Source organism: Oncorhynchus keta, chromosome 34, assembly GCF_023373465.1.
Source record: "Oncorhynchus keta strain PuntledgeMale-10-30-2019 chromosome 34, Oket_V2, whole genome shotgun sequence".
In the NCBI taxonomy this organism is placed as follows: Eukaryota; Metazoa; Chordata; class Actinopteri; order Salmoniformes; family Salmonidae; genus Oncorhynchus; species Oncorhynchus keta.
The window spans coordinates 37053863-37067941 of record NC_068454.1 but is presented as its reverse complement, the minus strand read 5'-3'; the positions used below and the strand labels follow the sequence as shown (position 1 = coordinate 37067941).

Below are 14079 nucleotides of genomic sequence, written 5' to 3'. Positions count from 1 at the left end.
AGTTTCTCCCATTCTTTGCAGATCCTTAAGCTCTGTCAGGTTGGATGAGGAGTGACGCTACACAGATATTTTCAGGTCTCTCCAGAGATGTTCGATCAGGTTCAAATCCGGGCTCTGGCTGGGCCACTCAAGGACATTCAGAGACTTGCCAAAGCCACTCCTGTGTTGTCTTGACTGTGTTCTTAGGGTCTTTGTCCTATTGGAAGGTGAACCTCCACCCTAGTCTGAGGTCCTGAGCACTCTGGAGCGGGTTTTCAACAAGTATCTCTTTGTACTTTGCTCCGTTCATCTTTCCCCCGATCCGGACTAGTCTCCCAGTCCCTGCCTCTGAAAAACATACCCACAGCATGATGCTGCCTCAACCATGCTTCACCGTAGGGATGGTATTCGCCAGGTGATGAGCGGTGCCTGGTTTCCTCCAGATGTAACGCTTGACATTCAGGCCATAAGTTCAATCTTGGTTTCATCAGACCAAAGAATCTTGTTTCCATCGTCTGAGAGCCTTTAGGCGTCTTTTGGCAAACTCCAAGCGGGCTGTCGTGCCTTTTTACTGAGGAGTGGCTTCTGTCTGGCCACTCTATAAAGGCCTGACTGGTGGAGTGCTGCAGAGATAGTTGTCCTTCTGGAAGGTTCTCCCATTTCCACAGGGGAACTGTGGTGCTCTGACAGTGACAATTGGATTCTTGGTCACCTCCCTGAGCAAGGCCCTTCTCCCCCGATTGCTCAGTTTGACTGGGCGTGCCAGCTCTAGGAAGAGTCTTGGTGGTTCCAAAATTCTTCCATTTAAGAATGGAGGCCACTGTGTTCTTGGGGATCTTCAACGTTGCAGAAACGTTTTGATACCCTTCCCCAGATCTGTGCCCAACATTATCCTGTCTCTGAGGCAATTCCTTCGACCTCATGGCTTGGTTTTTGCTCTGACGTGCACTGTCAACTGTGAGACCTTATATAGATAGGTGTGTGTCTTTGCAAATCATGTCCAATCAATTAAATTTACCACAGGTGGACTCCAATCAAGTTGTAGAAACAGTTCAAGGATGATCAATGGAAACAGGATGCACCTGAGCTCAATTTCGAGTCTCATAGCAAATGGTCTGAATATTTACGTAAATCAGGTATTTCTGTTTTTATACATTTGCAAACAGAAAAAAACTGTTTTCGCATTGTCATTGTGGGGTTTCGGGTGTAGATTGATGGGGGGGATAGAATAAGGCTGTAACATAACAATGTGGAAAAGGGGAAGGGGTCTGAATACTTTCCGAATGCACTGTATATTTAGTTAGGACTACTTGTATAATATTATTCAAATTCTAGACATTCAGTTACATAGCATTGTTTAAATTCTCCCCAATGTTAATTGGCGCTAGCATGGCTGTAATAGAATGTTGAAGTGTCATGTCTGGTTGGAACTATGTTTTATTTAAGTGTTTTAGCTTTCACAAAATATTTTTATAGATTTTAAAAGATTCAGTTCATAATATTCAAAACTAAGTTTAATGTACATCATGGGCTTTCTGTTTTGTGGACAATAAACAAGACTATTGAAAAAAAACAAAGGTCTAACATAGATCAACCCAATAGCTGTTTTGATTACATTGTGAATGGCATTTGAATCCCTGTAAACCGTTTTGGTTTGTTCTATTTTGAAAAACACACAGTTACGCAAATCCCAGTCAGCAAAGTCATTATGTTCATCTGGCATACATTGTTGCATACTATCAAATCCAACTTTATTTATATAGCAAAATTCTTACAAATGTTTTTCAAAGTGCTTAAATAAAATTAAAGGTGGAAAGATCAAACTTTTCTATGCAAATATAAAATCAAGATAGACAATAAGAGTAAAATAGCAGTGGATAGGAAATTGAATGCAGAAAAAGCGGATAAAAGTTCCTAATATTGGTAAGACAAATAAAAGCACTTTAGTTAATAGCACGGATAAAATGGTATGTCTTAAGACAAATCTTAAGAATCAACCGTTTTCGAGGACCTAAGATCCGGCAGGCTATTCCAAAGACCAGGACCGTTGTGTCTGAAGGCAGCCTCACCAAAAGTTTTGGTTCTGACATTTGGAATGAATAAAATACCAGTGCCAGAAGATATATCAGACATTAAAAGCATATCAGACATGTATTCGGGTGCAAGGCCATGTAGTGCTTTATAAATCAATATAGATTGTGTTTAGGCTGACATAAAACTGACAATTTCATTGTTTATTTTCTTTTATAAACTGGGTCATTCAAGCCCTGAATTGGCTGACAGCCGAGGTATATATTTTTATTTTATTTAACCTTTATTTAACTAGGCAAGTCAATTAAGAACAAATTCTTATTTACAATGACGGCCTAGGAACAGTTTAGGGGCAGAACGGCAGAGTTTTACCTTGTCAGCTCGGGGATTCAATCTAGCAAACTACCGGTTACTGGCCCAACGCTCTAACCACTAGGCTACCTGCCGCTGAAAATTATATCAGACGGTAAACCACAGGTATGACAAAACATTTGTTTTTACTGCTCTAATTACATTGGTAACCAGTTTATAATAGCAATAAGGCACCTTGGGGGTTTGTGATATATGGCCAATATACCACGGCTGTGTCCAGGCACTCCGCGTTGCATCATGCAATATATCACACCCCCTCTGGCCTTAAGCAGAAAAGGGTCAGAAGATACAAAATAAACGGCGCTGCAAATCAAAGAGTAAAGTTTATAAAACAGACTTTTAAGTAACAGTGATTGCAACAATATAATTTGCATACTAAAACATGATATATACAATTCACATTTTCATATCTCAATCGCAAATAATGTATAAATGTATTTACAAGCAATATCAGTAAAACAACCTTAGATGAAAGTGGAGACCAGTACAAAAAAACTAAAATGTCCAAAATATTATAAAGGCATTCAAGGAGAGTAGGCAAGGACTATATAATAGTTCTGCTATTTTACTAACGCTTAAAGCCAAGCATCTACAATGTTATTCTTTGCATAGTATTATTACTAATGCAGTACCAAGTAGTAAAGCTGAGAAGTGCTAGTTGTCATTTTTCTTGAAAAGCATTTTTTTAATGCGGGGGACGAGGAAGACTGTGCCATCGGTGGTCTGCTGGAGGGAGTACTCGGACGGGGAGTAGGGCTTCCCTTCCTCATCCCTCACTAGACTGAACACCTCCAGGTACAGGGTGTTAAGCTCCTGCTTCATCTGCCGCAAGCTGCTGTAATTCTTGGTTTTCTCTCTCTGCAGTCGCTCCTTTTCCTCCTTCAGTGAGTCCAGGTCATACTCCAGCTCCACGATGTTCTCCATCTTGCGTTTGCGGCAGTTCTGGGCAGCCACCTTATTCTTGCCCCGCCGGCGGATGTCTCTGACCAGGGCCAGCTGGGCCTCGTTGAGCTGGTGCTTGGACATCATCTCGTTGAAGTCGTCCACAGGCAGGTTGATGATCATGTCCACAGTGAAGGGGATTTGGAGGGCTTTGGCACGCTGCTCGTCTCTGGAGAGACGCTTCTCGGAGCGTCTCCTCTTCTTGTCTTTGGTGAAGGGGGGATCGTTGTGGCCAGTCTCCTCATCTGGCTCTGTCTTGCCATGTTTGGGCTTTTTGTCCTGCTGCTGAGCTGACACAGAGGGAGAAGTCTGGAAACCATCCGGTTGGAAAGACAGTGAGAACATCTCGGAGTAGTCAGACTCTGCACTCTCAGGGTTACTGTCCATCTCCTCCATGTCTGAATCGCTGTAGCCACCAAAGGATCCGTCCCCATACATGGATTTCTCAGGGGAGCTAGCATGTGGACTTGCCTCCACAGACACACCTGAGTCCGAATCTGGAAATTCTGGCATTATCTCAGTTTTGTTTCCTCTGTCAAATGCTTCTCTAGGAGAAAGGTCATGTAATTCCATTGGTGTAAAAGTAGGCTTGTGTGATAGCTCTGCCAAGGAGTTGCCTCCATTTCCTTGGCCACAAGGCAGGGTGACACTGGTCACTTTTGTGTTGACAATGTCTTGATAAAATACATCACAGAAAGTTGCTGCACTGAAGTTAGTATTTAGGTCTGGAGCCTTTAGGGTCATCTGATTGAGGTGGTCAAGAGGAGCGATGTTGGGAAAGCTCTCCTCAAAGGCGTTGATGAATTCAGGTGGGCAGACCTCTGCTGCATTTGACGCCACCTCTGCCAGGTTGGGCAATGTGTAGAAGCTGTAGTTTGGATCCTGCACTTCAGGGGTGGTGTTAGTGGGCAGATATCCTCCTGTCTGATCCAGTGTGTCCTTCATTTGCATATTCAGGCATTGCTGGAAAACAAGATTCAGAAGAGTCACAACAAATCCAGTAACCCATGCAGTTTATCAGACGTCAAGATGTAACATTATAGTAAAATGCAGTATAGTACCATCACATGGACTAGCTGTTGTTCAGTGTTTACTAAGACTTTGTTTCAAACCTTTGTATTTTATTCTCAATAGTAGTCGAAACTTTGCACAGGTTCAATATTTCAAATAAATTGCGAATCCTTAATTGATTAACATCTTAGCATTACATTTTGCACTGTACTTGTACTGTACGTAAAGTATTTTCTGGTTTGTTTCCATGCTACTACCTTCATCCACTGCTAAACATTAGAGCGCTATTTAAGTGTTACCAAGGACACAAGCACCTCTGAGGCAACAGTGCTCTGTGGAAATCTGATCACAGTGGATTTAGCTGTATTATCTGCTTCTGCTATGTGTCCCATTCAAACACACAGGACAAAGGTGAGTAGGTTCTCTCATGCATGGCTGCTGCAATCCATGCATTCTTTGGGTGTTTTTTTTACACCACTGAGCATCGTACCATTGAGGTGGTAGAATCTGCCTATTGTACCTGCAGCTCAGGAAGGGACAAAAGCTCCATCCAGGCCTGCTCCAAATCTGGGGAGGTTCTCTGTGGGGACTGGGAGGCTGGGAGGAGGGGTGGCTGGGTCAATGCTGGTAGCTCACATGCCATGACATGGTTGCTGTTTGGGGCTGGCGCTACGGTGACGTCCAGACAGATGGAAGCGGTCTACAATACAAAAAAAGGGGGGGAGTGGAACACTGTAAAAGACCGGAACAGACATGAGATATTGTTTTTTAATTTGTTTAATTACGGGATATATATATTTTTTCATCTAAAAGTGAATGTATTCTTACTGCCGTAGCCTCTACCAGTGGGAAGGTCTCTGCCAGCAGCTGCATACATTCATCAAATGACATGGCATCTCCGTCTTCTGTGAAGCTGACATTCTGAAGGGAAAGATTCAAAGTATATGTAACCCCTCTTGCAAAAGAATAGGTAGGAATTTGAACAGAGTGCGCTACCTAGTCGAAGGTCTTCACAGATTAGTTTCTAAAGAGACAAATCCACCAATGCAAAACTACAGAGCCACCTGTTTTTCCCTAATTACACTGGATGAGGTGGTTACCTAGCTACAGCGGAGCTGCACCCAGCCCAGTGCAGGGAGGGCAGTAGCCAGCCTCTGACATGACTGACAGCTGTGTGTGTACTGTACCTGTGTGACTTGAGGGGATGCGGCGGTGGTGGCAGACTGCGGAGACTGGCTGCTGGGTGCAAGGCGGGGCACGAACTCCCCAGTCTCCTCATCCAGCTGTAGCTGAGCCAGCAAGGCCTTCTCCTGCTCTCTCAGCAGCTGCTGCCTCTTCTCCTCCTCCTGCACCCGCTGCCGCTGCAACTCATGCTCCTTCTGACGGTGGCAGTAGTCAAACACCTCTCGCCCTGCGCCCAGGTCAATGTCCTGCCTCCACAGGATGTCGATTAGGTCCACGTCCTGCCAAGAGACAACAGGTTAGACTGGAACTCACAAAACACCATACACGAGGAGATTGTGCACTAGGAACAAGGAAGTGTGTGCCTGCTGTGAAGTAGCATGGATACTGGCTCTCGCTACAGTGCCACACCCCGTCCCTTCGGGTGTCTGTCCTACGACGACTGGCTAGAATGTAATGAGGAAGAAGCCGCCTGAATAATAGAGGAACTTCTCTATTTCCCCAGAGTTCAGTCCCCACCCACAGAGTGTCTCTTAGCTGCTTTCCAGGCAGAGGAGCAAATAATTGAAAAGACAACAGGTCTTGCATCTCTGTCTGTTGCATCAGTAGCTTAGACCAAAAACGAATTAAATCAATGATCACTCTGAGGAGAAAAGTTCATTCATACAGCTTGAAATGTAATGTGGTTTACTTTTTATTTGATATACCACAATGCACCACAAGGTCACTACATTCACTACTGTATTTGGAGAACCATATTGCGTTGAGACCTGGCAATAGAGTTTAGTACGGATATGTTCAGAGGAAGTGCTTACTGTATTCCACACTGGTGTATAGCACGTTTTATAACAAGATCATTTGGTCCTCCACTTCTACCTCACTGTGGCTGATGTTTATTAGCTTTCTGCGTGTAAATTCAGGAATGTCCAGAGATAAACTGTGCTGGTCTCCCTTGGGCCTTTTAACATCCATTACACAAACCTTATTTACAGAAGGAAGTGTTTCACAAGGGCCTTGGGAGATTGCATAAACCGAACATTAGGTCACACTGAAAGCTCTGAGCATGTGACTGTTTGTTTCTGGGTAATAAAGGCAAACTATACATTCAGAGAGACTTGGTCACATGAACAGAACAGAGAGAGGACAGAGGATATAAAGAGAGACAGATCAGATGACTAACAAAGCAGAAGTAAGTGTAAAGAGGATGTGGATTTGGAACTTGATGTTATTTGTTAACACTGATCGATTTCAACTTAGCTAACTCTGTATCGTAAAAGGAATGAGCACAAGTAATTGCTTTGTTACTGTGTAGACCAAATCAAGTGTTAAACATGACCATTATAAGTTCAACCCGTGACCTCTTATTCAGAAATGGGTATAATAAACAACAAACATTGGCTTTCTGTTTGTGTGCATCAGATGTGCAGTGCTGCTGACTACTTTTTAACCCTATTTGCCTTGGTCGTTACGTCAAAGCCAGCAATAGTCCATGACCGTTAAAGCCCGTAACGTCAGAAGGTCTGGTCAGGGCAATAAGTCCCACTATTAATCTTGGTCAGAGGAGTGAGTACACGCAACCATAAATTATGACTGTGGAGACGAGGAAGAATGGCCTAAACTGACCTAACAGCTGCTGGATGAAAGCAGCTTTTGTGGTCAGCCATGTTTTCTCCTTTCAAAAACAGCAGATTGAGTCCATGTGTCATGCCTTTAGCCCACACAACTATCAGTTGCAGTCTAGAAGAGTGAAGAAATCTTGAAAAGGACAATGCCTTGTTCTTTTATAGACACTTTCATCATACAGGATCGATGAATTCTGTCATAAAAGGCAAATGAACTTTATCTAGTTTTATCAACACATTTCATAATCCCTTTTGAATAAAATAAAATGATTGGAGCCACTTTAAGCTGTTCATGTTGTCAATGACACTTCAACTCCACTCATTCATGCAGAGATGAGTGATCTGTGTACATTCACAAATGACTGATCCTCCCTCTCAAAAAAGGATGATGTAACTATTGTGAACGGAAGATGTTGACTTCCATTGGGACCATTTTGGTAAATTGTTTGGATGAGCGACTTCACTTTTTAAACTCACTAACTATTTTGTTATGAACTATCTTGGTGGAGTGAAGTATTTATCCACAAAGTACTTGTGAAACATTCTGGTTAGTTCACTGATATTTTGCATTTGTACTTGAATGTAATAAGCTATGGGAACTGGGTTTGTAAAAAGAAATGCTCATTTTCCTGGTTGATTCTGCAAGTTAGTGTAAATAAAAGCTCTTCCTTTTCCATTCTCAAACAACATCTCTTTGTTTGAATCCCAGACATACTTTGAGTAGCTGATTTTTCATCTCAGAATGTGCAGCAACTCAAACAACAGAATAAAAAACATATTAGGGGTATAGACACCACTTTTAAAAACAAGCCGACCACCAATTCCAACAGTGCAGGAATTAAGTGACAGTAAAACAACTGATTTGTGGACCTATATACATAATTCCTTGATACCTAAAAAAAAAAAAGATAAAAGTTGTATATTAATTAACATACTTTTCCTTTGGCAAGGCAAATTGTTCAAAACACAATCAGATGAGTTTGGTTTTGGGATAAGGCCTTTACTCCAACACCATCTTTTTTTCTCCAAAAAAAAGAAACACATCTGGTTACAATCCTACTGAACATTCCCCAACGCAGGTTTACTCTTTAATCTAGGGGAACCTGTCGTCAATTGATTACTAGATTAACGTGTTATTAACTGTTTGTATACCAAGGCCAACTGCAGAACTACAACCACTTCTGGGTTATTATAATAAAGAATAGCCTACGCATTTGTTAATTTGACACAGTTGGCCATTTGTCCAGAGAACCTATGTACATAGAAAATAAAATAAATTCCAAGATTAGCTGGGACAAAGAGATGTTGTTTGAGAAAGGAAAAGGAAGAGCATTTATTTACACTAACTTGCAGAATCCACCAGGAAATGGAGCATTTACTTTTTACAAACCCAGTTCCCATAGCTTACTACATTCAAGTGCAATCGTACAATCAACTGTATATATGGAGCAAAGGTAGGCCTATGGATGCCATCTACGGGAACACAGGATGGGGCTCTAGTGGCGCATTGGGAGATTCCGACGGCCAAAAAACAAGCACACCGACATAAAAATAAATGGGCTGTCTGGGGAAAACTTTCGTCATCTTGGCATATTTTTTACTTGACAATAATTGCATCATTACACATATGGATTACGATATTAAGCGGATATTCAATTGTTATTTTTCGCCCAATTTAGTTGTATGCACCGGGCAGACAACCATCCATGACTTTGCAGAAACCTCTATGAACAGACCTGTCGACTACGGCGCAGAGACGGAAATTGTAGCCTAAGTGCTAGAAACGCGATTGCAAATGTCAAAACTACAGCACAACAAGCTCACATATGATTATGATAGGCTATAGGCTAAGAAAGCATATTTACGATTCGTTTCATTTAATTAATTAAATAATATATGGATTCTTATGGAAAATGCACATTGGGTTGAATTTGACAGTTTGTTCATATCAGGTAACATGAGTGTAGGCCTTATTTCATTTCAATAGTTTGAACTATCCATTAAATAGTTTTTCGACTGTAGGCCAAGGAACATTTTATCAATATATCAACCTTGAGATGTTTTACAAAGCCTACTGAGTTGAATATAGTAGCCAATAACAACATAATATTTACCTGTTGACTAGGATTCATTTTATGCATCTCAGTTTCCATCATAGTGGATAGTTGGCTTGTCCCTTCGCAAAGAAAAACCCAATAGGCCTATATAAAAATATATATTTGTAATCCTTCACAGAAATATAAAATGGTGGACTATCCGAAGGCGAGGAGTCCGGGCCAGCAATGTTTTGACTATGAAGGAAATAGTGCTTCTAATCTTGTGAAAGTTTACGGAAAACCCCAAGCAGTCTGATAGCCTTGCCCACAAATTGCGTCAGCCAGTCAAGGGCTCGGAGAGAGCTGCGCAGGGATCGTCCCACTCAACGTCCTATTGGTTCGATAAGGCCAGTTTGTGGCTGTGCTCCGGACAGCCAATGTTACATTTGCTTCACGTTTATAAACAAGTCATTTGTTATTTGACCTAAAAAATGTAAAGTGTATTCAAGAAGTGTCCAGATACATTTACATAATATCTGCCACTATAGATTCATGACACTAGAAGAGGTATTTTTGATAACAGCATCTTGGTTGAGTTATGAAATAATATAAGAATTACAGTTATTACAGTGTTATTACAACAGTTTTTACAACTATTGTCAGCATTGTTCCAAAATGTAAGGCACATTTACCAATTGTATCACCTTGACAGACTAAATACCCGCATTGATTTCATGCAGAATGCTATAAAGCTGCAGTGAATAGACTTGCAAACTGCATTTGTGTACAGGGTAGGACGATAGGTTACAATGGGAATCAAGTATGTAATTAAGAAAATAAGGATTAGAAACTGAAACTATATAAAGGAACAATTGTTAGTCAACATTGATATCTGTAGTTGTCTGCAGTAGGCCCAAATCTGCTCACAGCTAATCCAACTAGGAGAGAGATGGGATGGCAACTCCTGAAAATCGATCTGTTAAATAGCGACCTCTTCTGGTTTAGATGACGCCTAAGTAATTTAATTCATTTGTACAGTAGCCTAACCTATACTACAGCAGGCCCCAGGCCCTCCCCTTGCACACTCTGTAGACTCAGCCACACCATTGACACAGTTGGCTTAGTATACGTTATTCAAATGTAAAACGGAGATGGTGCACAGTCATAGCCTCACATGTTTCCCTTTGCTTGAGACCCTGCAAAGACAGACTGTTGACTCAAGACCAGATGGTAGCGTCTCCTGACGCCGCTCTATGTTCACGTCCGTGGGCGTGACGTAGCGTTTGGCCGGAGCAAGGAGTTTGGGTAGCCAGGCAAATGGTAGTCTACACACGGTTGCCTTTGAAATTGACGACCAGGGTTAGATATCCAATCTATTTTTTAAAAAGCCTATGAAATATTATTTTACATAAAAGTAGGCTATACACAATCATTTATATTTTCAAAACAATCGGAACATTTCACATTCTCCAATATAGCCTAGTTGTGTATGCACACACGTTGAAAAAAATAAGAGTATCATTATATTATCCTCCCCATCATCCATAACTTGATATTTAGGTATAGGTCTTCATTATTTAAAGTAAATAAGGTATGCCTTTGCTGAAACATGTTGCTGGAATATTACACAAGTTACAATGAGATCCTTGACAGCGCCGATGTAGTATAACATTCTGACACGAGTGCAATAGGAGGTTGGGACCACATTGCAATTATAAGCAGCGTTTGAAACGTCTTGCAATGTGGTGGTCTTTAAACCACGCTCTCTGACACGTATATGTAAAGAGCCTCACTATACCTCTAGCTATGCCTTACCTATACAGTGCAGCCCACTGTCCCACTATCTGAATTCAAATGACACTATATGGATTTTTCTCTCAAGCGCGCCCACGAATACGCGTTCACGTTTGGCAGCTCCACGTCGACATTCTTCCAGCTGTGCACAGGGCTGAAAGAAGAAGAGGTAAAAGCGGCGTGAAGCCAGCTATACGAACACTGTATGTAGGCTCCAACGAGGGACGTCAACCGCGAAATGGAGAAGAGGAAAATCTCCTGTTTTTTTACAGTTAGTCCTGCAACAATTGTATATAGCACACTGTTTTTTTTTTGTTGCATTTTATGATCTTTTTGCCCTCGTGCTGGATTGCAGCTGGCCCCCTTTAACAGCTCTCACTTCTGCCAGGTACAGTATGATCAGTTGCTTTTCTTGCTTCTTATTATAGTTTTCTCACATTTCTAATAGGAAGCTATGGCATTTCACATCTGCTAATCGAATTCCAACATATTTTAATTCACTGTTTGATGTTGCACTTTGTAACTTAATTGCAGTTAGCAACTCTCCAAACTTTATTTTATATAAACTTGTATGCTAAACTGAAGTGGAAAATGTCACGTTTGCCTTGTTTTACAGGTAGACCGTGTATTTATAATTTTAATTGTAAACTTCAGTCTGTGGCTTGTGGAAAAACTCAACAAATCGGCCATACATTTGCATAATGAATGTGGGTGTATTACTCCAGGAGGGAAATATTCAGCATAAAGAAATACAGGATTCCAAATTTGGAGCCTTTAGACACGTCATCTGTTCTACATATGAAGTGCCCGAATTGTTCACTTTACAACCTTGAAGATAGTCAAGGTTGAACTGCAAAGTAAACACAAAGAAAAGCTTGATTCCCACATATTGTATAATATTGTATGATTTAATAATTTCTGTGGTGGTGGGTTGGTGGCAGAGTGTGAGAATCAATCTAAGTTCCCAACAGCAGGCTTCTCATTCACTCTATTCTATGTTGTCTTAATAGGCCCAGAGAGTTACTGGCTGACTCTTCTAAGTTTCATTTAATGCACTTTTTTTAATCACTCAGCTGTGACTGATTCCATGAAAAAAAAAATCTCAAATCATGTTGGATTTAACTTCGGTTAGGTCTCAATACTGTGTTGTGAGGTTAAGCCGACTCTCTCAATTACATATTTTCCACACTATTATGTTAAATCAAAGTGTTCACCAAGCAAGCACACCAATGGGAAATGTAGCTACTACATTTCACTCTCTTGTTATATGTTGCAGGTGAAGGAGTGGTGAAATGGGTTGGCACAAAGGAATAGCCTACGATGTGGCACTCTGGCTTTCCAAGTAAAGTTCTGTGATACACTTCGACTCTAATTGTTTGCAGTCAGTGCATTACAGAACTTTGTTTTGGGAGTTAATGCTCCGGCCTGCGGGAAACAAACCTACCATCTGGAGAGTGGAACCATTATTTCACATGCCACTTGCAGACTGCAAAAGGGAGAATAAAGTTTTTCTTTTGACAATGACTCATGAGTTTTCACCAACTTTTGTAGTATGTATTTGCTTATAAGTAAACACGCACTTGGTCTATTGGCATCAGAGTGAAATGTCTGAACTATTAATGAAAAATGGACTCCCAGAAAGCCATGGTAGAGTGTTAAATAATTTCCTATAGGACGATAGTGGGCCATATGGAGACTCCAGTCATACCTCACTATCACTTGGACATGTGACTCAATGGACGTGAGAAGGAAAGATAAACAACAGCAGTTGAAATGTTGAAACCTCATTTTCACTGTCCTCGGTCATACAATGTAGTGGTCAAACATCTCATAACCATATCAAACCCATAAACATGAATGTCCCAATTCAGATACTTTTTTCTTCATCATTTTCTGTTGAGTATTGACATTGTGTCATGCGAATGCTAGATAATTGTCTGTTGTATCATTCATTGTTGGAATGTAAGTATAAAACTATTTCAGAGATGTACATTGAGTGGACAAAATATTATGAACCCCTGCACTTTCCATGACAGACAGACCAGGTTAATCCAGGTGAATGCTATGATCCCTTATTGATGTCACTTGCTAAATCCACCTCAATCAGTGTAGACGAAGGGGAGGAGACAGGTTAAATATGGAGTTTGAAGCCTTGAGACAATTGAGGCACGGATTGTGTATGTGTGGCATTCAGAGGATGAATGGGCAAGACAAAATATGTAACTGCCTTTGAATGGGGTATGGTAGTAGGTGCCAGGTGCACCGTTTTGAGTGTCAAGAACAGCAACGCTGCTGTGTTTTTCACTCAACAGTTTCCGGTTATCAAGAATGGTCCACCACCCAAAGAACATCCAGCAAACTTGACAAAACTGTGGGAAGTATTGGAGTCAACATGGGCCAGCATCCCTGTGGAAAGGGGGAGGGGGTTATATGTATTATGGTTCTTTCAAACCAAAGCTTTCAATACACAAGACACATGCATAGATTTAAACACTACACCAACATGGCATATTTTGGTTCCCATTCAATATGATCACTGTCTTTAAATGAAACCTATTTTTTCTGTGTTTTTAAAGTTTATTCATGGTCTAATATTTAGAGAGCTGGGGTGTATTCAATACGTCTTGCAATTGAAACAGTTTACCGTTTAAGAACCAAACGTAAGCAAACAGAGCAATAGAACAAAACAGGGAGTGACCTACTTGAATTTGTCCAATAAAAACACATTTTTGTTGCAATGCGTTTTCAGTTTGGACTAAATGGTTCCTGTTGCAAACCCTTTTGCGACAGACAAAACATTTTGCAACAGAATCGGGGTAATGAATACACCCCTGGATTCTGTGGTAAAACTATAAAGTCAAATCTGTTAAAGAGAAAGGCATACATTTTCCATTAATTAAAGGCTCACTCTGTAATGTCTGTATCCAGCAACAGACTGACCCTGCAACTTTGTTTGTAAGGCTGATGGGGCTGGGGAAAATGTAACTACAGTCAAATTCATACCAGACTATGAATTCAACTGACAGTCCAGATCAACATGATTATTTTTAACATATTTTGATTGTATATGCTACAATACTTACCATGGAGTAATAAATTACAACCTGGGA

General features: G+C 41.0%; 1 protein-coding gene and 1 long non-coding RNA gene across 2 annotated transcripts; one reads left to right on the top strand and one right to left on the bottom strand.

Annotated features, from left to right (window-relative positions):
* Positions 1-1398: 1398 nt before the first annotated feature.
* Positions 1399-9477, bottom strand: nfe2l2a (nfe2 like bZIP transcription factor 2a). Its single transcript, XM_035750024.2, has 5 exons — positions 9254-9477; positions 5523-5798; positions 5164-5256; positions 4856-5035; positions 1399-4287 (listed from the first exon to the last, which is right to left on the bottom strand). Exons 1-5 carry the CDS (start codon positions 9293-9295, stop codon positions 3037-3039), a joined length of 1842 nt encoding a protein of 613 aa, XP_035605917.1. The 5' UTR covers positions 9296-9477; the 3' UTR covers positions 1399-3036.
* Positions 9478-10983: 1506 nt separating this feature from the next.
* LOC118366493 (uncharacterized) lies at positions 10984-12959 on the top strand. Its single transcript, XR_004821965.2, has 2 exons — positions 10984-11357; positions 12246-12959. It is a non-coding gene; the product is annotated as an uncharacterized LOC118366493 (long non-coding RNA).
* The last annotated feature ends 1120 nt before the right edge of the window (positions 12960-14079 follow it).

Excerpts from the sequence above, each read along its gene's own strand:
- nfe2l2a (XM_035750024.2), bottom strand. The coding sequence starts at position 9,295 with ATGATGGAAACTGAGATGCATAAAATGAATCCTAGTCAACAG. Across the intron at positions 5,257-5,522 it reads CATCCCCTCAAGTCACACAG|AATGTCAGCTTCACAGAAGA; the intron begins GTACAGTACACA and ends CTTTCCCTTCAG. Across the intron at positions 4,288-4,855 it reads TGTCCCTTCCTGAGCTGCAG|CAATGCCTGAATATGCAAAT; the intron begins GTACAATAGGCA and ends CTTGTTTTCCAG.